Below are 24,357 nucleotides of genomic sequence, written 5' to 3' on the forward strand. Positions count from 1 at the left end.
GCATCATGTGTAAAATAAAGTGTAGCCCGATAATACTTTCACTATTGTTTTCACTGTGTAGTAAAGTGGAACTGTTAGAGGCGTACCTATGTTAGAATAACAAGTCATGTAAACTATGTTAAAGTAAAAGATTGGTGCCAACCTCTCCCCAAGACCTTTAATCACTGTATCCTCTAGGGGGCAGCATACCGGTGCAACGGTTGACTCCCCACACCAAACGTGGGACACATTTCGCTCTCTATAGAACAGGACTCCTCACACCACCTACAGGAACACCTCGCCCTCTGCCCTCAGGGCGGAGGTACAGAGCGTTCAGAGGCAGGAGGGCTCGTTTTGGAAGAAGCCTGATCACTTCATCCATCCCATTTTCTTAACAACAGACCCCGCTAACAGTCCTCTGTCTGTTGTTCTGTCTGCTTCTGTGCCAAACATGCACGACTATGTGGAAAAGTCTAAATCCATGGCATTAGAGTGTGATCTCTTGTCTATGATTCGCGGTGCGTCTCCTGGGAGGCTGGAGCCGTGGACTTGGCACCGGCGATGCCAAGTCGTCCTTAACCCGTCTCCCCTCCTTCTGCCTCCCCTCTCTTCACACTCAAGGGTCCTTTGGATAGTTTGTTTGTTTGTTGTTCGCCTCAAAAGAGCTTAAACAAATCTAAACTAGTGGGTGTGGACACACATGGAAGCTTTGTTAACCAAAGAGTCTTACGCTGTCAACCACTCACCCGCCGCAAAAAGGAGCAAACAAACTAAAACAAAATGGATGAAATTTGCATTCTTTCCTTCAAACTTATCCTAAACGTTTTGTCCCTGAATAAACAACATACACAACAGCAAACAAATGAATGAAACATTTTATAAACATGGGTAAAACATTTGCAAATGTTCGGTTGTTTTATTCTTGAATTTTTGAGGGGGAAAAAAGTAGAATATGAAAAATGTCAAATACAAATTTCTTGCATGTGCTGCAACTTTCTCATATACAGTTTTATTTTCCATGGCCCTGTGTGAATCTAATGATTTATTCATAATCAAGTTTAATATATACTTTTACTGTATATTATTGGTGCTTATATATGGAAACACAAAAAGACACCACTTTGAGGGGACACAATAATACTGAAATCATGATGTATTAAGTATTAGCTAATGATACTTATACTTTGTGTTCTTGTCCATAATTTGCAACTAGATCCTCATGATCATGATTGGTCGATCATTTTATTGTCATTTCATTGCCGTTTTAGTGAATTTATGGTATTCGTATGTGATCCTCATGATCATGATGAATTATTAAGATTTTCATGTACATTCATTACAGTAGTTCAGGGATGAATTCATCCATGAACCAACATGTGATCATGTTTGTTCCTGAGAAGTCATGATTTAGTAATGCATGAATGTATCATGAAATCATACATTAATTCATGCACAAGTTCATGAAATCATGCATGAGCTCATGTACTGTTATGATAAAGTGTTATCCAATCAAATATGGCTGTCCCTTTACCTGACAGGGAAAGAGAGCTGCAGAGCTGGTATCGCATAACCATCTCGAGTGTCTGTGTAAGCCATCGACCCGCGGCGCTAAATGAAAACGAACGATCCGTCCTGTGACTATTATTGTTTCTTCATATTTTCAGTCATTTATAAAAACACCAGTGTCACATCGTAGTTAATGTACACAGAGCCAAACCAAAGCATAATTACGCATCACAGAGATATAAATGCAGCAAATATAATATTGATTAATGGGGCATCAGTTGAATGTACATCTGTTGCACATTTGAATTGGAGATGGATTCGAACAAACGGACCATTTTTCAAGCAGTACTTAAAGCGTCGCCATCAGATTCCTCTTTGTTCTACAGCAGAGCTGAGTTTGAACGAACGTCATTATCACATTCTTTAGCTCAGTCATTAGTTGTGTCATTGTAAACTAGAGGAAAACAAAATATTTCCCTCACAATTCGAAAGAAAAAAGGTGTGTTCCTACTTAAATCTTTCTAGTCGGGAGAATATAGGATGATTTACTGCGAGTTTCCCACTTAGCAGCCTGTGAGCGCGCTGGAGCGGCTCCTTCCGTCTTTGTAGCGTACAGGTGAATTGCAGCATCTCCCATTTTGTTTATGAGTAAACGTCTGCTGGTGGCAGGCATTTGAAGCTAATAGCTGCCTTAAATAGCTGCAATTAGCGAGGAGCATGAGATATTTAATCACTCTAGACCAATTAGTCGGTAATCAAGTAGTGTCCAGGAGCGAGCACGTTTTGTCCCCTCCACGAGACGTCTGCCTACGTTTCTACATCTGTGGTGATTAACACATGGGGATGGGACCCCGTGGAACAGGCTAATGCAGAGTTAAATCGGGAGGAGACGCTGCAGCTAAACCTGTTATTGCAGTAGTTTAACATATGCACCAGGTTAAATCGAGGCGCAGATGATCCTAGTGTTACTGAATGTGGGTTTGTGTCACGGTGCGTCGGGGCCAATTTGTGAATTAGATCCGGTCGGTGTTATTCGTCTGTGAAACAACAGCACAACCAGGATTCAGGCTGTGGAGGGACCCTACTGAACAGAAGACACAGAGATGGAACTACCCTGTGGAAGGTGGACAAACTGTAGTGGGTGTGTTGGAAAACTAAAACCACTCAATTTCATCGCTACAAAAAGTAATCTAGAAATAAGTTACATATACTTGAAATATATAAGTATATTTTCCCTTGATTTCATTTTTTTCACTGTGCAAAAATACTTTTTGACAGATTTTTTCAAAATTACTCAAATTATCTAAATCCAGTCATTCTAACTCATCAAGATATAACTTTTTGCACTGATAGTACACAGCAAAGAAAACTAATTAGATTAGTTTAATTGACCCAGTTTCAAAATATTAAACACTTAAGATTTAGTTGACAGAGATTATTATTATTATTTTTATTATTGTTATATTATTTTTATACTTTCACAGGATGTTTCTGACTTATCGCTTATTTTCAAGTTTACTTAATCGTTTTTGTTTTTTCAATCAAGATAAACTATAATAATCTTTATTTTAGTGAATATATCTGTATTCTTGTCTTCTAGTGTATTTATGTAGTGCACATGTACATTTGTACACAATTAATACTTGAACCCATGGCATATTTTATTGACCCAATAGGAAATTGTCGCACTTCATAGTCGTGTATGAGTTCATTCAAATTTACAAAGAAAGACAAAAAGAAAGAGTGCGTTAAAACTGCTTCTCAAGGGATGAGTTTAGAAACACATTTTACAACTTCCACAACGCTACAGTGATGCTAACAACTAACCTGCTAGTACATGACTGATGAAAATGCTTTATAATTTGATGGGCAGACACATGATATCAGCATTGGGTCGTGACTGTAGTAATTGGATTGTTGCAATGGGAGCAGTTAAGTACTGTACAGTGACAGTAAAGTACAGTACTGTATAGTATTAAAGGTAGTAAGAACACTACTAGTAGTACATTTTGCCGACGATTTATCAGTATAACAAAAGTGCTAACCAATTTGTGTAATAGTATTTTCCGCATTTGTGGTTTTACTGTACTTGAAGTAAAAGGCTTTTAAAAATGAAGTATTCAGAGTATATGAGAAGCTCGAACACTCGCCTGTGCAAAGTCTCATATATTATACAGTGTCAGCGATGCCCTTTCCGAGTCACTGGGCTCACGGCCCGGTGTCATCTGTCAGTCACAGAACTCCATTGGACTATTGGCATTCCGGCACAGCATCCACTCAATGGAACATGCACGGCTTAAATTCCTTCACGTATATTATATTGAGTTAAGCATGAATGACAAGCTATATTAGAGGTAAAATTTTGCAAAAAGGTTAGTCCTCCTTGTACAGACACCAAATGCATAAATGCACCACAATAACAGCCACATGTACAGAAGAAGAAAAAAAAGCCTCATGATGTCTTAAAGCTGGTTTACTTGATTTATTACTTGATACAATACATTTCTTTTGTTATCATAGCACATTTTTAGGAGAGCTAGAATCGAGTTGGAGTAGCAGCTTTTTAAGAGCTAACAGTTTATTCTCAACCATGTTCCGAAATGGGTAGAGCAGCTTTAATCATTTTGGGGTTCAACGTTTGCTCATGTGCAAAAGTGGATCAGCATCAGAGTCATTTATGCCTGTTTATCTCAGTCTTATAACAGGTCAGCGTTAATAATACAGGCAACATCAAATGGTAAATAAAGTGCATCATGCCAACAAAATAGCACATTTTATTTTTCAGTTTGCACCCGCTATTTAGCACATGCCTTGAAAAATGACCCGCTTTGGTTATTAAAAACATCAAATACATCATACCAGTGCTTTTCAACCAGAGCCATAACAGAGGGCAAAGTTAATTCTAATGATGTTTTGCAGTAAAGGGTTTGAACTTGAGTGTAGTTAATAATACATATGGATGTTGGTGAATAAATAATTGGCAGCACTCCTAAAGTAAGATGTACAACACACTCAGGAGTACTCAACACAAAATAGGCTAGCAACCGCTGTATTATACAAATGTGCGGGCTCTATTTTCCATGTGGCCCATTCAATACAACTTTCATTTTTATTCAGTATTGTGCTCTTTGATCCTCCTTGACATCAAAATCCTCCCTTAAAACAAATTTCCAGACCCTGCATCAGCCTTAAATGAACGCCTAATTATTTCCAAAGACTTTGAACGAGCCTCTTGCATTATTAGTACAGAGAACAGAAACACCCGCTCTTAATGTCGCTACAGTGAATAGTGGTTCAACATATGGCCTGGGTGCAGTGACAGAGCCGAACGGATGAATAATACATGTGGATGGCAGCAGTTTGGGCGCTGACTAATAGAGAGCATTAGACCTCCAGCTCCGGCTCATGATGTATTAGAGCTGCGTTCGCCAGCACTTCCTCCGATTGTATGGCGAGCATGTACCCGCGTTTGCATGCATGAGCGTAAGATATGAACAAAAGCGTGGGGCTGATTATATGTGACTCCAACACTAATTTCAACACATTTATTCGGGTGATAAACTTGAATCTTCAGCCCTGTAAATAAAGTAACAGAATTAACATTATCGCTAAGTGAGATGCGAGGAATGGAGGCTTAGCTGCTGCAGAAAAGGGATTGGAAAAATAAACAAACAAACTCTCTTTTAATTGTTATTATTTGTGTTTATTGGTGTCACTGTGGCACAGATATTTGTAGGCACAAGAAGGTTCTGGGGTTGAATCCCCTCGATGGGTTGGGTCTTTCTGTGTGGAGTTAGTATATATTCTTCATGAGTGGGTTTCCTTCAGATAGGGTCCTAAAATGACTACAGAGTGTTTTTTTTTTTTTTTTTGCACACCCCATTCCAACAGCCTCATTGTGTTTTGACTCTTATACATGGATAACCTTGACTGGATTGCTGGAATGATTATTATGACTATTTAGATACAAGATGTTAAGACATCAGTACAGTAAAGTTTCATCTAACAACAATGTGTATTTTAATAGCTGGAAAAAAAACATCCTGTCATTTACTTATTATTATCAGTTTATTTGGTCAGGACAGTGCATGTAAATGAACATACACGGGACTCATTCATGTAAACCCACCACACCGGACTGTAGCCTTGGGATCATTTCCATCTGTTGTCCCGCACACTCACACTCTCAAGCACACTCTCATTCATCCTGGTCTCGGGGTCAGCGAGTTTATCTGCGCAAGTCTATCTTTAAAAGAAGCTTTTGCCTGATTTAAATGCCGCTGCCTGGTTCGCGCCTCACTTCTCCAGCAGTAAAACACACCGAATTCCTTTCTTTGCTTGCACTTTCCTCGCTAATGTATTTTCAAATCATCCCAGCTCGATCTGTTTCTCCAACACATGACCCTTCTTTGGCCTACAGTCTTACAAGTTCTTACCGTCGTTTGGCCTGGAAACACATTGATCTCAACTGTCCATCTTCGAGCATATCCTGCAGGCCTAACCGTCAAAGCGGGACCACCTGTTTTTTTTTTTGCATGGTCTTTATCAGCATTCGGACATGCACACACAAACACACATGTCCCGTCACAAGGACACAGACTAGAGGGCAGGGACCAGCCCGTCTGTGAACTGTAAACACGGTGGTGGTGGTGGTGGTGGTGGTGCAGACGCAGGTGGCCCAGCAGCTTATCCTCGCACCGAAAACAGACCGGCGCGCTTGTCTTTAAGAGGGGTGTATGTGTATGGGGCCCACAGGACGTCCCGTGTCGAGTGACCTGCATTTAGAGGGGGTGAGATGAGGACAAACGGAGGAGCAGGGAGAGGGGAGAATGCCGGGAGAGACTCTTTATGTGGGAGAGACAGATTCATACACCCATGATCCGGCAACATAATCTCATCATTATTGTGTGAGAAGAAAGCTTGACAATATGAGAGGACAGTTAAAGTTTGACAATGATTAGAAACGTGTTCCTTTGCTCACCCATTCGGCCTCCTGTTGATGAATGATACTTTGTTCCTTGGGTGATGTGAGTGCTTGCATCATGAAAGGTTCGGTCGTCTTTATCTAATCGAGAGTTTGATTTGCAACCACAAAGTCACAAACTAAAAACACTGGCTTCGACAGCACATTAAAACAATATTCAAATGATATTTTAATATATTATGTTGCTAAAGCGTTAAGTTCATTTGTTAGCTCTATATCGGATGAGAAATATAAATAAATGATCGATGGTTGGTTGAGGGACAGATAGATAGATGGGAAGTAAAGTTGCTGCTTAAACCACCTCAGTGACGCAAGAATGAAAGCAACAAACACTAAAGCAAACTTGATCTAAAGGACTTTTTCCTTTGAATAAGAAACCCACGGTGACAGCTGAACGTTCAGGTGATGGCCCTCATGAAGAGACGGAAAAATAGTGAGAGTCAGACAGAGATAAATCAAGTCTTGCCCAATTGCAAAACCCTCCACATCGGCCCATGCAAAAATGTCCACCAACGTGTCCGACAGATTATTAATTTATGCTTTTACAAGGCACTACAAATAAATGTCCGCAATGATAATTTATGCGTGTGATTTGTTTAACTAGATAAGAGGTGGTCGTAAACTCCTCTTGCCTCCGCTGCTGCTGCTGCCGACGCCGGTGTTTGTTTCTCACACATTAAACGCGAACAGGTGATTCTGCGCTTCGAGTAACACTTTTATAGTTGGAGCTCTTGGCAACTTAATAAAACCGGCTTCATCACATCTGCGGCATTAATATTTCATTCCCTCATCGCCTTATTTGATCTCATTATGTATGTTTAAAGTTAGAAACGACCACAGGCCATTTGCTCTTGAAGGTTCTTAATAGTTTCGTTTTGACTTTGATGCAGACCAGTAAAATGTTGCAAATGTATGTATGTTAATGAAGACCTATCTCACTTTAATATGATAGTGTTTCATTCGTATATATATCGTATGGCCTTGGACATAGTGAGACTGCCCCTTTTAACACTATTCCTGATACAAGACTACAACTTTATTGTTGAACGCGCAGTAAAAAGACCATGCAGTGAATACTTTTATCTCCGCTTCACATAAACTGTGCAGTGCATTCAAAAATCGCACCGTGCCGTGTTTACCGACACCCAAACTAAGGCAACAATTGGGCATGGAGTATTTTCAGCGGCACGTCCTGTGGAAATCCTGTTGCTGTTTTGAAAAGCTTCCTAAGAAAAAAAAGCTATGCATCGTGGCCTTAACTGTATTCAGATGCTCTGGATGGTAATTTTCTTTTCCGCTTTGTAAAGTGTAAAACTTCATCAAGTGTAAAAGTAATGCGGATAAGTTTTTGCTGAATTTAACTTCAAAACTGTATGTGAGAACCGATTCCAGACAGACAATTCTTATTATCTTTCTTCTTGACTTGTTTCATTGACGCCTGGCCTTCCAAGCAACAATAACTCAGTGTTGCCTTGTTATTCCGCAGCAACATTTACTGTAAGAAAAGAAGTTGAACATCACACTTTAACATAGAAATTCCCCTTTGCGACATTTGCAAAGCCAACCTTGACAAAATATGAGACACGACACGATTGTTCCTGGAAACGTTTTTTAATTGTTTTGACAACTCCTCACTCACAAGCCAGTGAAGGTCAGAACAGTGCAGCTCACAATAATGTACAAGAAGTGCCCTCTCGCACTGGCAACGAGGGAGGTGAGGTAAATTCGGCTCAATGAAAAAAAACTTTACAACAACGACAACGCTGGGGCTGCTGCCTTCAAGAGTCATTCAAAAACTAAACAGGAATGAAGAAGTAGCTTCCATTTAACAGCTGTTTTATATCATTCTTCAAGTCAGAAGTGCTCAAATAAGAGGAAACAAATTTCGGGCCTTCTTGGGGGGGGGGGGAACAATTTGGAAACACAGCCCTCGTGACGGAGCAAAACGAAAATTCAAAGCTTAGCAGGACTAAAGTGGAAAAAGAACATCGTGATGCGGAGAGTGGGGAACCGTATCTACAGCTTCAGTGCACTGTCCACGTCTCTGCTCCTTTAGCCGCACATGCTACATTGAAATGAAAATAATAATACAAAATTCGAAAGAAAAAAAAAAATGGGGGGAAAGTGTCTCCGGCAGAGCATTCACTAAAACACAATATTTACATGACAACATAAGACAAAGCAAAAAAAATTAATAATAAAAATATCTTATAATTACAATAGTCTATTTGGAGCATATAGTACCTTCAGTGTATTAGATAGATCATTTCCGTTTCATATGTACAATCTTCCGATCAGAATTTTCTTCTTTGTCTTCATCTTTACAAACATTTTAAGGTTGTGGTTCAACCCGAAAAAGCATCTATTTTAAACAATAGACGTCCCAAACAATGATTTTTAGTAAAGCTTTGAAACTGGAGTCTCCTTTATGTCGATTATTTCTTTTTTTTTTTCTTTTTTTCATTTCCAAGCACATTTCACAGACTTCTCAGCTCAGGAGGGAAGGGGGAGTAAAGATATGTCCATGTCTTTTTTTTCTTTTTTTTTCGTATGACGACATGGGTAGAAAAGTTCATTTGGATGTCAATTTTCTTTTTTGGTTTTTGTTGGATCCTTCTCTTTTTTTTGTGTGTGTGTTTTTTTTTGGAGGGGGAGGAGGAGGAGGAGGTGGAGGAGGGGGGTCCTGCTGTGATAGTGCCTCCAGTTGTTGAGTGGGGTTGAGTCCATGCTGACGCGCCGTACACCTGTAAGATGGGATGAATAGGCACAAAATAAGGACAGTGGAATGAGAGAGGGGAGAAGAAGAAAAAAAAAAAAACGAGACAAGGAGGGAGGGGGGGAGTGGAGCTGCTTGCAGACTGACTGGCGCCACTGACAAAACAGAGTCCATGCTTGATCAACAACCCAAAACAATCCGGGTCACAGCGCCGGTTCAGCCCCTGCACATTCCCTTACACTGCATGTGCGGCCATAGTTAAAGGCTGTTTTTTTTTTTTTTTTGCCCCGTGTTTTGAAAAAGGAAGTTGTAAATTGAACTTTTTTTTTTTTTTTTTGTCAAATGGGAAGCTGCTGGTGTGTGGATACCGAGGAGGAAAGCGGAGGTTTGAGTCACATTGCTACATCCACAGTGGCAGTTATTGCGCAAAGACACAGCTGCAGATTTCAGGTTACTCCAGATTAGAACATAATACAGGGGGTTTGGGAGTGAATTCGATCCCATTTCATTTTTCCTGTGAATATTGCTACAATTTCACATGACTGGATTCAGCTTAGTGGGATCTTGATCTAAAGGGTGTTCTGATCACTAATGTGCACGTCATAATCCTCTCATTTCCAGACATGTTAAGAGATGCAGTATATATGAAAATAAAAGCTGAGTAATTTCTAAACGTAGTCTCTAATTTAGGATTATAGCCTGGTCACACATTGCCTAACAAACATATTAGCACCATTCTGAAAGAGAATCCTATAATAAGCAGTACACCTACTCACCTTTTATTGTAATCATTCTGGTCTGATAATCTCATATACACATTTTGACAGAACGTCACACTAAAAGCGTTTCAAAGTGCTCATCTGCATCTCTTTTTGCTCAGTGCATTTTAAAACAGCAAAGAACAAACGCTTCTTTCACTTTACGTGGAAAGATATGTAGAGATGGGGGGTTTAGGGGCAATGAAGTAATGCATCCAGTGATGATTTTACAAAGTAAAGCTCCTTTTTTTTGGACAATAGCTTATCGAGTTAATCCTCCCAAATTGCATAGTTTTGTTATTAAGACACGTCCAGGAAAAAGGGTCTGCATTGCCTCACTCTCATTTCTGCATTTCCACAGTTGAATGTTTAAGGACAACAATAGATTTCTTTTTTTTTTACTGTTAGCACAGCCTCGCATTTACAATTTAGGGAAGCTCGGCCTAAAATTTGACTGCAGGCCGCTTCACATTTGTGCACGCAGTGTGTAAAGATGGTTTGATTAGCTTAAGCTTGTTCTAAGCAAACATAAGAAAGTCAATATTAAATTCAGCCGAGCGGGAGGAAACGTCTGTGTGTTTTATTTTTGACGTGAGCTGAAAAAAGCTGAATATTAACAAGTCTGTTTTGAATGAAATTATTTCTTCTTTGTCCATCGCCAACACTTAGGCTGTCAATATAGCCTGAAGGCCTTTTTAAAGCGGAATTTGACGTGGGGGGGGGGAAAAAAATACAAAAACATGCAACCATAAAGCAACACATAACACAAAAATAACACCTTTGAACAACAATGAATAAGGCAAACTTACCAATGCAGTGCTTCTGTCTCAGCGGCATAAAATTGAGTCCTCGGGCTTTTTGACTATTGACGTCCTCTGCAAGACACAGAAGAAAGGAAAACACGCTTTATCTGACTGCGAGTGACACCAAACATATACACGCCGAGGCCCCCGGATAGATAAATGAAATACAGCACACGGGCAGAAAATGAGGCAAGGCTATATCTTCTTCTTCTTGCCCACCCTCCCCTTCCCCATAATAAATTCTCTTATAGGCTATTGAATAACAAATTGCCCTTATTGTGCGCAGTGGAGTGGGCTGCGGACCAAGGCACTTCACCAATCCGTGGGATAAGGTGGGCCTCTGACACGCTCCGTCATTATCATGCAAATCAAAAAGGGTCTGCAATCAAGTGCGCAATCTTACGGGTAAAAAATGTGTTTATATTTTGAACTCGCGGTTTCTTTTTTTTTCCCTGTTTTTTTTTTTTTGGTTAACAATGATGCGTATAGAACAATTAGAGGGCACGTCTGGGCAAGTACCAGGGTGACAAGGAAAGCACAAAGAGGCTGAAGAGGAGGAGGAGGAGGAGGAGGAGGAGGAGGGGGAGCTTCATGCGCTTACCTGATGGTGGTCAATGTTGAGGACGGTGAGGGGTGTCCGGCTCGGGTTGGACGTGTGTGGAGGGCATGTCCCGGTCGGCTGTGTTTTCTGGAGTGAAGGGTGCGTCTCCAAGGCCAGCTGCAGGTCTAGGATGTAGTCTATGACGTGCTGAAGGATCTCCACTTTGCTCACTTTCTTATCCTGCGGAATGGTGGGCACGAGGCGCTTGAGGCGGGTGTAGCAGTCGTTCATGTCGTACTGCAGACAGAACAGGTCCTCCTCGTCCATCCTGCACCGGGAGATGTTGACGCTGTGTTTCGACAGAGAGTGCACGGCGGACGGATGACTGGCTCCACCAACGCTGCCGCTCGATAAGAAAGAGTGGGAGGAGTCCTGAGGGTGGACGGGACTAACAGCTTTCATCTTCTGGTAAAGGAGTAAAAAAAAAAAAGAAGAAGAAAAAGCCAAATGAACGCGCTACACGCTACACGGGAGAATCTGCACTAATAAAAAAAGCACGGAGAAGAAGTCAACACATCCCGCGGACAGTTCCTCAGACTCGACGGCTCGCAGTGGAAGCGGTGCATAGAGGTTTGGTTCATTTATAGAGGCGAGCGGAGTGGGGGGAGGCGCCAGGCAGCCGGCTGACAGCTCGCAGAGAGAGGGAGAGGAGCTGGTCAATCAGCGAGCCCTTCTCTGCCCACAGACCCCAGGAGAGAGAAAAAGGCGTGTCTCATCTGTGTGCGCGCGCGCTGCGGTGGGCTGCCAGTTGCGAGGAGGTGTGCGCTGAGACAGAGGCGGATGATGCGAAGCAGTCCACTGAGTGCTGCCATCCCGTACAAAGGAATCACTCACAATCTCATTATTTTCTCCATTTAGCGATATGCTTTCGCCTTTTCCCCGCGACTAGCTATTATTTGTGTCTGTTGTTGCACAGTCAGTGATGCGTAATTACGCACAGAATGCCCTCTGTTCCAGTACTCAGAGCACAAGCACCTGCGTTAGGAGAGAGGTCTTGTTTCGCATCAGCAGTCCCAAAGGAGCTGACCTGACAGCAGCCAAAGGATAGAAAATCAATAAACAGCGAGATAGATTTATGCACAATAGCAGCAGGCTGCAGTGGCACACAGGCACACAGTGCAGAGCACACCTTTTAGATAGATTGGATCTTTATGTGATGCAGTGAAAGTTCTTTCTTCTCTTTCTTCTTCACTTGTATTAAATATTAAGGCAGCGTTCTACATTTTGCCTCTGTACTTAAAATTAGTAGAGCACTTTGGCTTTGTTACAAGTGCTGCAATATTCATATAATGTTAGCTGATCTTCATTCTGCAATTAAACACAACCAAACCCTGATGCCAGCAGAATATGGATATGAGGCATATCCTAGTTAATTAACCCAGTGATAAAATCTCTGTGGTGAAGCCAAGACACATTTAAGTGCACAAACTTTGGGGTAATCAGTATCACTGGTGTTGGCAAACAAAGTCTGAATGAAAAGTAAAACATTTTCCAGTTTGAACCAGTTTTCTTTTAGTAACAGCATCATTTTAGTGTTAAGAATCGTAATAGTAAGATCTGGTGGAATGTCCCTCTTGTGGTGAAATACCTTTGGTGTGTGAGTCCACCTGACCAAAGTGAACAAATGTGACTCCTGATCAACTGTTTGCTCGTGTTCGCTGAGTGTTACAGTAACGGGTCTCATAGCTTTGTCATTTTTCCTTCAGGGTTGTACAAAACTCACTGTCTAAAACACTGCTGTTCTCCCACTTTGGACAATGGTCTAAAGTATAGTTCAAAGGGACATTTACAGTTCATGATTGTCTCTCTGGTGCACAAAGATGACTTCATATCCCTGCTGGATCCTTTCAGCTGCTGACAGTGTGTTGTATGCCGCTCTGAGAGGTCTGTTAGTGCCAGTCCTTCTCCCTGTCTGTGTGTTATTGTACGGACCGCATTCCTCCGCTCCGTGGGCCGCGTCGCTCCCTATTGAGTGTCCACCCGGCAGACTGCCCGGCGCCACTCACGGGACGTCCCGCCATTCACACCCGGCGCCCTTTCTCTCCTCTCTTCTGTATCTCATTCATTCTTTCTTTCCCCTCTTCCTTTTAGCTCAGTTCAGTTTTAAGTGGTTTGAAGCCTTAACAAGCGAGAGCCCCAAGGCTTAAGACTTAAGCAGAGATGACACCCACCTACTTTCCAGGTTCAATGTCCCAAATTTTATGGGAACCACCACAGCCTCTTCCGTCATGAATATTGAAAGGGTTTATAGTTTGAAATGGGTGTTTTCCTCCTCTCCCTCCTCTCTGGTTCACGTTGCCAGGCGAAGGCACCGTTCGTCTGAGAAATGTGCGACCGGTCCAGGGGTGACTTCAAAGAGGGCACTGGTATGAATGTTTGATGGAGGCCTTTCCACTAGCAACATGGGGTCCGCCGGGCTGCAAGGCATACAGGTGACAAATGAGCCAACACAAACAGCATATTATTCACTTCTCGTGTACTTCACAAGAGACAGATTTCAGGCTGCCTGTACCGGTTTTGGGTTGGGCAAAGTAATGTGCCCATGTGCTCCCCGGGTATGGTGCAAGGAAGTGGTGGGTGTGATCGCTATAGGCTCATTGGGATAGAGTCCAGTCTTCTTCAACCCATTACAACAGTAGCCTAAATAGAAGATTGGATGTGTGGTCTGCACATCTTTGAAGTTACAGGCAGCAATGGTGGGACTAGTTGAACTCAAGTGTTGTGTATAGTGTCTATGCAAAGAATTCTATTAATCAAACAAACAAGTGTCGGTCTAAAACAGGGGAGCTCAAAGTGGGGATCCTCGAGCCAAACTTCAAGAGGTTTGATTGTGATAAGCTATAGTTGCACTTTTTGATTCGATCATGAACTCAATAGATTGTCAATAGTTCGTCAGGAGATCACGTTGTTCTTCTAAAAGCGCAATAAGTCATTTTCTTCACACATCGCTTTCCATTAACACTCTTTACATGTAAAATATGACATCACATCGGCTAATACATTTAAATTTTCTCCTGCGTTGGTAAAAGGTTTGGTGCCTCTTGCCTGTATCGCATGTTGATAGAGTAGTCTTTGTCGAGGCGTGGTTTACCACTATCTTCGTGTCTGGTAGTTTTTTTTTCTTTCTAGATCTGGTGTATCCTTGAATTAGTGAAGCTCATTCTATCGGCGGTGTTCCTATCTTGATTATTAAGTACACTGTATCCTTTATCCCACGTCGTTATTTTGACACTATCTCGAAGCAATAGCCTTGTGTATCTATCTCAAGTGTTGGGACAGGAATGTAAACAAGCTGATCTTTGACTCTTTGTGCTCGCTAGCCTTGTTATAATCTATTCCGCCCTGTCTTCTTCCTTGTACCCAGTCAGCGGAGCATGCACTGACCTCAACTTCCACACATTAAGGAGTTTCTTAAAAAACAAACAAAAGGGGAACCATGAGTGAACAGCATCTCTGGCTCGCTGCTTGTTCTGTTTGCTTTCCCGTGCCACTCTTGGCCGTCTACTTCCCTAATTGAGGGCTCTTCTGGCTGTGACTTCCCCAAAGGTTTATGGCGCAGCTGACTGGGGACCGAAGTTGGTAACCAGAGACTCATTACGAGATAAGCCTGATAGGTGGACCTCCGCGTTTGTTGTGGCTACAGAAAAAGATGCAGACAACTCAGTCAACTAGTGGGCAACTTCAAAACCTGCTTATGTGTGCAGTTGTAAAGATAGCGGATGGATAAGGTCTTACACTAAAAAGAATTGTGACTCTTCTTGTGCCAAATGAATGGCACAATGTGGCCTCGCGGTTGCAAAGGGATGCGTTTGCAAAAGCGCAGGGTTGTGGTAAACAGTGCGAGGTAACAGATGTGATCCTGCTATTCCCACATGTACGAGAGACAGCTTTCGACAGTGAGAACCACAGACAAACACTTAAGTTCAGTGTGTCCAGAAGCCATAGGACAACAGCATTTGGGAGCACAGTAAGAATATGGTATTACGATGAAAATTGCATGATTCCTCAAAGTGTAATAGTAAGTATGGTGATTGCTAATTGCAACAGGATGCTCACCTTCCACCTTTATTTCCCAGTAATGTCATAAATCTTAACCCAAATTCTAATCCTAACTCGGAATGACCGCTTTCCTTGGATATGGAAACAGTCTTGCAAACCCTCACTGTTCTCTTCCATCCTTTAACTATGCTTATTCCTGTGCAGTACAGTTAAGTGCGACCGGTCTTATGTTAAAAGGTGTTAAAGGAGCAGGCCACCGTTTTTCCATACTGAGATATGTTCTTACCTGAGCTTAGACGAGTTGATGCGTACCTGTCTGGTCTTTGTGCATGTGCTCAGTCACGCAAAAAGACCTTCACTCCTGAAGAATTCTGAAGATATTACTGCCCGGACGTTGAAGTGCTGCTAATGTGTTATTACGCCTTACAATATAGTACCCCTTTTTGTTTAATTTTGTGTAGCTATACTTGGATTGTGTAACTGCTCTTGTAACCGTATTTAAATAGAAAAAACGTGGAAGCGCTTGGTCGCTTCTAACTTCACCCCCATTTGGGCCCATAGGAATATGCTGTGAGAGGCTAAATGCCAACAACATCTTTGGTCTTTTTGCGTGACTGAGCGCACACACAAAGACCAGACAGGTGCGCATCAACTCGTCTAATCCCAAGTAAGAAAATATGTCAGTATGGAGAAACAGTGGCCTGTTCCTTTAAGATACTCTAACTATAGCTAGCATTTTTTCTGACTTTGCAAATAACTTCCTTTTGACAAAAAAGATGATTTGGAAATTGAAGCCTTATTTAAAGACTGGCTTTATCTGTAAAACAATTCTCTCTTATCTTTGATCGCTGATATGTTTCATTCAGATGCTCTGTTTTTCTTTGAGGAACACTCGACCCGATGTGATGAAATCTTATAACCGGTGCCATTGCAGTTTAGTCTGGCAACCACATCACAAATTCCAATTAGGAGTACAAAACAATATATGTGTATCTTTTGAATGGCAAAAAGTCCAATGTCATGTGACTGTAATCCATCCATAGCAGATTGATGCCCACCCGCTCATAACACTTTTTCGTGACTATGCATTGGAGGTGATTGGAGAATTGTGTCTAAGATCTGCCTGTATTGTGCCTATTCCACCCGGGCTATGAAACGCAGGTAAAACCTAGTTGGACCAACACCACAGTAAAGTTCAATAACACCTAACTCTCGTTGATTATGTGTTTCCGAAAGCATTTTTTTTTTACCTGAGACATCAAGGACATACAGCTAAAAACGTACTAAACGCCTTTACTTAGGAAGGTTAAATAGTGAGCTGATTTATGAGTTTAGACCTCGAAGTACAACTATATAGAGTACAGCGTGCTATCCAGATGCAAGGGCAGAAGGCAATTATAAATAATCCTCCTCTAAAGCTGTAAAAAAACACATATGCATCCATTTGAACTGAAGGCCGCTAACTGTCCAAAAGCTCCAAGTTTAAGTACAGAAGGGCGTAAATAAACACAGTCATTAATTTAGACAAGAATATGGTGAGTTAATGGAAAAGTCACACTCAAGGAGTTTGGAAAGGCAGTGATTATTGTGATACACTGAACATAAACATGCATAGATCAAAAGCTATTATTTAATTTTCAGAGCACGACTACCGGTGTTTCAAGTGGCTTTTTAGGAATTGGTTACGTGGTTCATACGTTGCTTGATTCTTTGAGGTTATCTATTGCTAAATCGACGTACTGTGAATATCATATTATTTCACTATAACAATACTTATACACTATATTTAAAAGACTTTATGGTAATTTTTCCAAATATCTGGCTGTGGTTACACTATGACAATGGTTTCATGTACCACATAAAATACAAAGAGCTACTAAAATTAAATCAGGACTGAACCAGGTCTAAAGTAGATCTAATTCAGACTAACTTGTCTCTCTTAAATGCATTACTTAAGCACACATGATCTCTTATTAAAGTGAATGAATGTTGCTTGTTTTGTGTGGACATCTTAAGTAACCGATATGATTATACTTCTGATTTAGACTTTGAAATATTCTTAAAGTTTTCTATAGCTTGTTAACCATGACAGGGTCTTTGTAATTCTTAAATGAACCGATGATCTGAAACTGTGTCAGCCGTCCACACACAAACGCTCCATATGAAACCTACAGTGTGCCAGGGCAGGCCTCCCAGGTGACAGTGTTCCCATTCCCAAGTCCAACTCTCTCCTCTCCTCTTTTCTCTTCTCTCCTTTTAGTTTTACTCTGACTCATGGGTCACTATAGCTTCCTGTGTGTCTGTGGTTACACTGGTGTCGCCATCCAGCCCAGCTGTTGCCGTTTGCCCAACAGTTTACAAAACAAAGCAAAAAGCACACAGGATTTGATGCAAGGAAGGAATTTTGTGCAGAGATGTTTTTGCATTTAATATATTCACTGTGTCTTCTTGTTCAAAATGTGTCTTTTTTTAATGACTATTTTAAAAGATATGAAAGTTTAAGCCTATTGCCTTACACGTTTGATAATAATAATGGCTTACACTTGTGTTGCGCTTTACAAGCCTGTTTTACCAAGTTTCTCAAAGCGCCACCCTGTATTAATCATTCATTCACGCCATGCTCGGCGGTGGTAAGCTACTGTTGCAGCCACAGATGCCCTGGGGTAGACTGATGGGAGCGCGGCAACCAGTCTGTGCCATTGGCCCCTGCGACCACCACCAACCACTCACTCATTAAATTCACCCAGGCTACCGGGTGTTCCCAAATGGTCTCCATCCAAGTATCAGCCAGGCACTGCCCTGTTAGTTTTCGAGCTCTGATGGGATCAGGCAGAGCAAAGGTGGCATGGCCTTTGCTCTGCCCAATGGTTGACTATATGACCTCCATCAGACCTGCGGCACGGAGGCACCACTAAAAAAATGTACAATAGTGTGTTTGATGTGTTTTTTACATATGTTTCCATGTTCATTAACATGCACTGTCCTGACCAAATATAAACCAATAAATCAATAAAATCAACTGTTGTTCTCAGACGAGGCTACTCTGACAGGTTTATAGCTTCTGAAATGGTGGCTACGCCTGCCGCCGTGTGGTGGTCTCTGACACATTATGCACGTCACTGCGACCACTTCCGATCCACCTCAACAAAAGCTCAGCAAAACCGCAAAAGCATACACAAGCATACATAAGCATACACAGCCCAGGGTTAAAACCAATGGCCGTCGGTTGCACTGTTTTAAGACCACGACTGCAGTACCTCCATATGTGGACGACAAAACAAGCTAGTTTTCTATTAGTTAGCATTGCACTTTCCACACATTTTAAGCAACTGTAAAGGCTGTTTTTTGTAAGAATTTTTTTCCCGTATACTAAAGTATACTAACTTTGATTGACGGGCCGTTAGCATTAGAGCTAATGGTGCGGGCGTGGCTACGACCAAACTATGTGTCCCGCGAGGGCCGAGTCTAGAGTGAAGATCCCGTCCTTATCCCCTGTTTAGGAACATGCTACGTCATTGTAGGAGAGGTCTGTAAATCCACCATGATTTCCCCCTCAAACGTAGTTATTATGGCAAACGTGGACGGGTGAGGGGACAGACTCTATTAATATTATGTCTATGATCAAAACACTTCCAATAACGTGAACAGTGTTTTCAAGGCCTAAAGCCCAAAATCCTTATGTGTTCATCATGGCACCACAAACTTGGCTGAAAGTGAAAGCTTGTTTTCATTGTTTTCTAGCGTGCCATTTCCATTACTGCTTGCAGAAGGCGCTTTAGGCCTTTTTGAAATCCTGACCAATCCAGTCTCACTCTGTACTGCTTTTTCATAAATTAAATTATTTAAAATTTTAAAATGGAAAACATCAACGTGCTGGTACCCAAAAGAATGCTCGGAATCCTTGGTTATGCACATGTCCTCAAATAAACCCAGAAAACATAACTTTGAAAAGAATTTTCAGAGTCTCTCCATTTAAGTTGTTATTAATGTAGACTTTCTTTGCGGATATAGCTGTGTGTCCGCCTCAGCTGTGACGGCGGTGCTTGTCCTCTGCAGGTGACACAGTTTGCACAACATGTCTTACTCCCTCATGGCTCCGGCTAAACACCGTGGCTCCTCTGTCATTTACACAGGTGCATCCACTGTTTACACTGCGCAACCGGAGTAACCAGCGCCGCATCCACACCTACTTTATACACACTACCAAACGTATGAATTAGACTTAGGGATACAAGTGTGAAGGATCAGAATGAACAGTATCCCTCATATCATTTTACGCAGAGCCACACTTTACAGTTGCACAATGACCCACTCTCAAATGGAGCCGAATAACAAGCTAATAAGATAGTGCAGACTATTTCTATGGCAACAACCACATTTCAACCAAACACTTGAAATTACAAACAGTTGTTTTAAAAAGTTGATTTAAAGTTTGGTTGCAAAACAGTAACAGGTTGTTCGGTCAGATCAACATCTGCTAAATTATATGCGTCCTACTTTGCATGGTACACATTTACTGAAGTGATATTAAAATGTACCTTTGTCCTTTGGGTCCACGACATGCCTGTAGGCCTAGAATGAATAGATCTCTGAATCTACCTACTTTGTGTATAGCCTATGGGACTGTTCGTAGCTGACGGCCAATCACAGGTAATCCAAAAAAGGAAACGTAACCAAATTATACGACAGGTGGCCGGAGTTTATTCAAAGCGACACCTGGATCCTGCAAAGTCTAAGAACAGTGCCTACCAGTGTCCATTTAGCTCAGAAGTACTTCCCACCTTTGTATTTGTAGTGGAAATAGAATCTTTTGTCACTGTCAATTCTAACTGAATGCGACTTGTATCATGATTTCCCATCTGAACACATGTGTCCAGAGTGAGCCGTATGTGCAGAAGAGAACACAACGGCGTGCTGTGTTTGAAGAAGTAAATATGGATGGAACCACAGCCCCGGGGGTCGAACAGTTGAGCAAAATGTGAAGCCAATGGCGTGGACACATTCAGGTGCAAATCGTGTTAAGGAGGAAGAGAAACAGGATTTTGGGCTATGGCTGTTTGTAAGGCTTTGGCAGCGAGGTCTGTACTGGGAAACGTGGAGCTGTAGAGTCCAGAGATGGGATAGGCGACCTCACTGACAAAGACTTAATTTTGGATGACAAGGACAACATGTTGTTTTCCTTCCCGCTGGCGTTGACTATCACAGAATGAATTACATCTGTCGTGCGTCGATGACGTATAAAAACAGGCATCGGATTTAGGACCACACATGAAAAGTCTGAACGTAGCTAAAGTTCCAGTCAAGGTTTCGGTTTCTGTTGTTCATCACTGAAACTGACTGAAAATCTATGGTTCCTCGAACAGAGAAAGTAGCCACCTCAGACAGCAGTCTACCTGTGGGGTTCGTGTTTAGTTTCCATGATCTATTCTCATCTAAGTCCCGCTCAAACTGGGAGCTGCAGTTCTGGGCCACACTCATTTAGGTCAGTCCGGTCTAAAAGCATTTTTCACCGCTCTCCTCTGTGTCAGAGCCTATGGGAGTTTTGCAGAATGCCCCCAGCTGCTACCACCCCGCATCCACCAGTGCCCAGCCGGCCTGGTCACATCACTCACTGCAGTGGGCCAACTCTTTGGGTGGTAGATGGCTAATATTTTGGCCTTTTTGTTCTCAAAGACCTCCGAAACATGGTGATTTGTTTGCGCCAAAGGGAAAAGAAGAAAAGGCTATAGGCCCATACCAGAACTAGCTGGGATTAAACCAACTGAATCCAGCCATAACCTTGTCTGAATGAGGAGTATATCAGGGTAACTAAAGCAAGAAAGTTAACCAGGACCAACACTAAAACTCTGACGAAGCTCGGACCAAAACTAGATCCGTACCAGGGCCCTCGTCACTCTGTTGACCTGGTGTTCAGGATGTTGTCTCTGTAATACTCTGTCTGTTTGGAGTCTAAACTGTGCGCAGACCTCACCACATGGAGGTGCATGGCCTTTTGTTTGGTCTGTCTGAACAGGTGCACCTTCTTTGTTGCATCCCGTGGACAGCTGCTGCTCTGCCTGGTATCACACGCCACTATTCAATCCTCTTTTTCTCCAGGAAACATTTTGTAATTTGGCCTGCTTCTTTTTTTTTTTTTGACTCATCCACTACATGTGTGAGAAAAAAATGCAAAAAAATGAACACCATGCCATGTTCACGTGAGACGCGTGATGAAAGGAGGACATGTCGAGCGCACGCTGGATTTGTATTGCATTGAGAGCACTGAGTAATACGTCATAAACCAAATAGGTCGATTTCACATAACCTACTTTTCAGACAAAAGATGTGAGGGCACTGCACTTAAGACCAGTGCTTTTTTATTCCAAACCAAGAAACAACGCTAGAAAACGCTTTACATCTTCTGTTTTTTCACCCAAAGCTTTTTAAAACGTATCTTCACCTCAGCCCTAGAATTTTATGCTTTGTAACTTAATGTGTATGTAAAACAGATTAGAGTAATGAGGACCACAAAACATCCCTGGACTCTGCTGGCTCAAAAGGAGGCAGTCTATAAAAGGCAAAAAGATAAATCGAATGTTATTGCCACCATGGATAGATTAACAAGGACTGATTTGTAGTGAAGGTAATTTGAGCTTTGAAGTAATCTGAATGAATCAGAAAGCTGTCAGGACTTTCTAAACAGAGAGCACCACCTCATGAAACGCCAGTCTTTCGTGGTCTCAACCAAGACCATTCAAACTAAAATGAACGAAACAAAAGAAAACACACTGTTTCATCCAGATTTCATTGGCGATATGGTAAAATTACATCATGATCTCGTTCCTTTGTAGCGGTCTCAGTTATGGTCTGAGTGAGTGACACACAACGGCAAAGTGTGAACTCTCAAAAGAATCAGATCATAAAGATTACATAATGATTAAAAACAAGAATAATAAAAGGATGAAATAAAAGATTACAACCTGTACTTGCGCCACAGATTGAGATCCACAGTTTTACATGTATTAATCTCGATGAGTTTGTCATTTGTAGAAATGTTGTCTAAGACTTAATTATTAGTGACAGCTAACATTATCTGAAAGTGAACAATGGACTAAGTTAATAAACTTAAGCTAATTCCAGAAGATGAGCAGAACAAAAATATTTGAACCTTGAATGGAAATGTCATCATTGGGATAAGAAAGTAACCTGTTCTACAAACGATATAAAACGATGCACCTTTTTGTGTGTTATGCTCAAGTATCTGCCTGACTGGTTTGACCTGCCCAGCAGCCCACGTTGCTTTTGAACCTGTTCTTAAAAACATTGGACCGGTAAGTTTGGTGTCGGACATGTTTGGATTAACTCATTGTTACAAATATTTTAGGTTCTTTCTTGAAGTGGAAAGTGACATTTCAGCAGTTTCTGTTTATGAAACGGGAAACCCCTATAAATCCAGATTTGTTTCACACAGAAATTGTCCGCTTGACTAAAAGCAAGTGAATTTTGTATTTCAGACAGATATATTATACTTTATTTTTCCCCTAATGAGGAAAATGAAATATCATAGACATTGACACATTACAGTGGACACAACATAATATACAGTATATGATATAACATAATGACCCAAACCCTAACGCCAAATTCAACAATGCAACATATCAACAGTTCGAAATAAGCAGTAACAAAAGAGTTCCTGGCTTTAAGTTCTTATTATTGATTATTTTAGATTGTGGAACATGTTTTAAAGTAGATTTCAAAATCTTGGTACAGTGATCCAAAGGGGAAAAGGATTGTATCTTATTGAAGACATTAGTCAGGGCTTACTCGTAGGTAAAATATCGCCTTATCTTCGATTCAAATACATTCATATCAGTTTGATGATCAAGCGAATCTCGCCGCACACATTCCCGTAGACCTGTTCAGTGAGTCTGTCCATCACCCTGGTCTCTCAGCCCCAGCAGTAGGTTTGAGTGGGACGCCATCAGAAACAAAAAGATGCTAATTCCTCCAGTGTCCTGTGAAGGAGGACGAGCTGCAGGAGTCAATGAGGGCTTCGACCCCACGACCCGTGTGTCATCTGGGGTCTATGAAGCCCTGTGCAAACGGATTACTGCCCTTATGTTAGCGCGCAGATACTTAGCACAACAGACGCCGCAGTGAAAGGCTGGCACATGACAGGCTGGGTGAGTGAGAAGTTGATTGATCACAGTGGACAGCTCTTCACATGGGCTTCATATGTTTTTAAAGACTTGGGATTGATATTTTCTGTGGCTGTTCAACATTGAAAGTTACTTGCTGTTTTTGATACATTTATGATTGCAGCCTCTCTGATGGTTTACCTGGTTTAGTCATTAATCAGAGATAAAAGACAAAGTTAATTATTTGAGGTAAATCAATGTATTTTATTTGTAGGTTTATAAACATGTACAAGGTCAGTGAAAGCAGCACAAACGGCTAAAGCCCTGACCTGGTGGTGTGTGTAAAACAGCAGGTCACCTGGGTTTAATCTGGTTTACTGCTCGTTGTCCTTCCCCACACCTCTCCCTATGCTGCATATACAGTAAACATATCTTCTAAAATCAGAGAGAGTTTAATCAGCTTCTAGTTACTCTCATAGTGCATGGTTCTGATGTTCAAAATTCAAATGAATTATGCAAGAACAATTCATTAAAAAGTTTCACAAGCCGACATGCAAAGTATTATGCTCATACACAGTACAAACAACAGAGAAGCTACCAGTTGTAAGTTTAGCTAAACTAATCACAAACTCAATTTAACAATGATATTCCACCAACTTTGTGATGTTAAAAGTTTGCACATATCCACCACCTCCAAACTTGAAACAAACAAAACAAACTATACCGAGATGCTACTTGTAAACGTCGCTTATTTAATTAACATTCATCATTTTGACTGATAAACATTTGGGACACGTCATTCTCACAGCCGTCTTCCCCATGTATGTATTTACTGAATGCATCTGTGGAATGTGGAATTCCCTTCAGTCCCTTTCATTAAGAAAAGTTCCC

General features: G+C 41.5%; 1 protein-coding gene across 1 annotated transcript; it reads right to left on the reverse strand.

The window, feature by feature from the left end:
* Positions 1-8,368: 8,368 nt before the first annotated feature.
* id4 (inhibitor of DNA binding 4) lies at positions 8,369-11,915 on the reverse strand. The gene is made up of 3 exons (XM_079562133.1): positions 11,348-11,915; positions 10,753-10,818; positions 8,369-9,213 (listed from the first exon to the last, which is right to left on the reverse strand). The coding sequence occupies exons 1-2, from the start codon at positions 11,747-11,749 to the stop codon at positions 10,771-10,773; spliced, it is 450 nt and encodes a 149-aa protein (XP_079418259.1). The 5' UTR covers positions 11,750-11,915; the 3' UTR covers positions 8,369-9,213; positions 10,753-10,770.
* Between the last annotated feature and the right edge of the window lie 12,442 nt (positions 11,916-24,357).

This window comes from Gobius niger (genome assembly GCF_951799975.1).
Source record: "Gobius niger genome assembly, chromosome: 8".
Lineage (NCBI taxonomy): Eukaryota > Metazoa > Chordata > Actinopteri > Gobiiformes > Gobiidae > Gobius > Gobius niger.

Bases quoted from the DNA above. Each gene is read 5' to 3' on its own strand.
- id4 (XM_079562133.1), bottom strand. From the start codon at position 11,749: ATGAAAGCTGTTAGTCCCGTCCACCCTCAGGACTCCTCCCACTCTTTC. The intron at 10,819-11,347 runs GTAAGCGCATGA...TGTGTCTTGCAG, and splicing joins TCAACATTGACCACCATCAG to AGGACGTCAATAGTCAAAAA.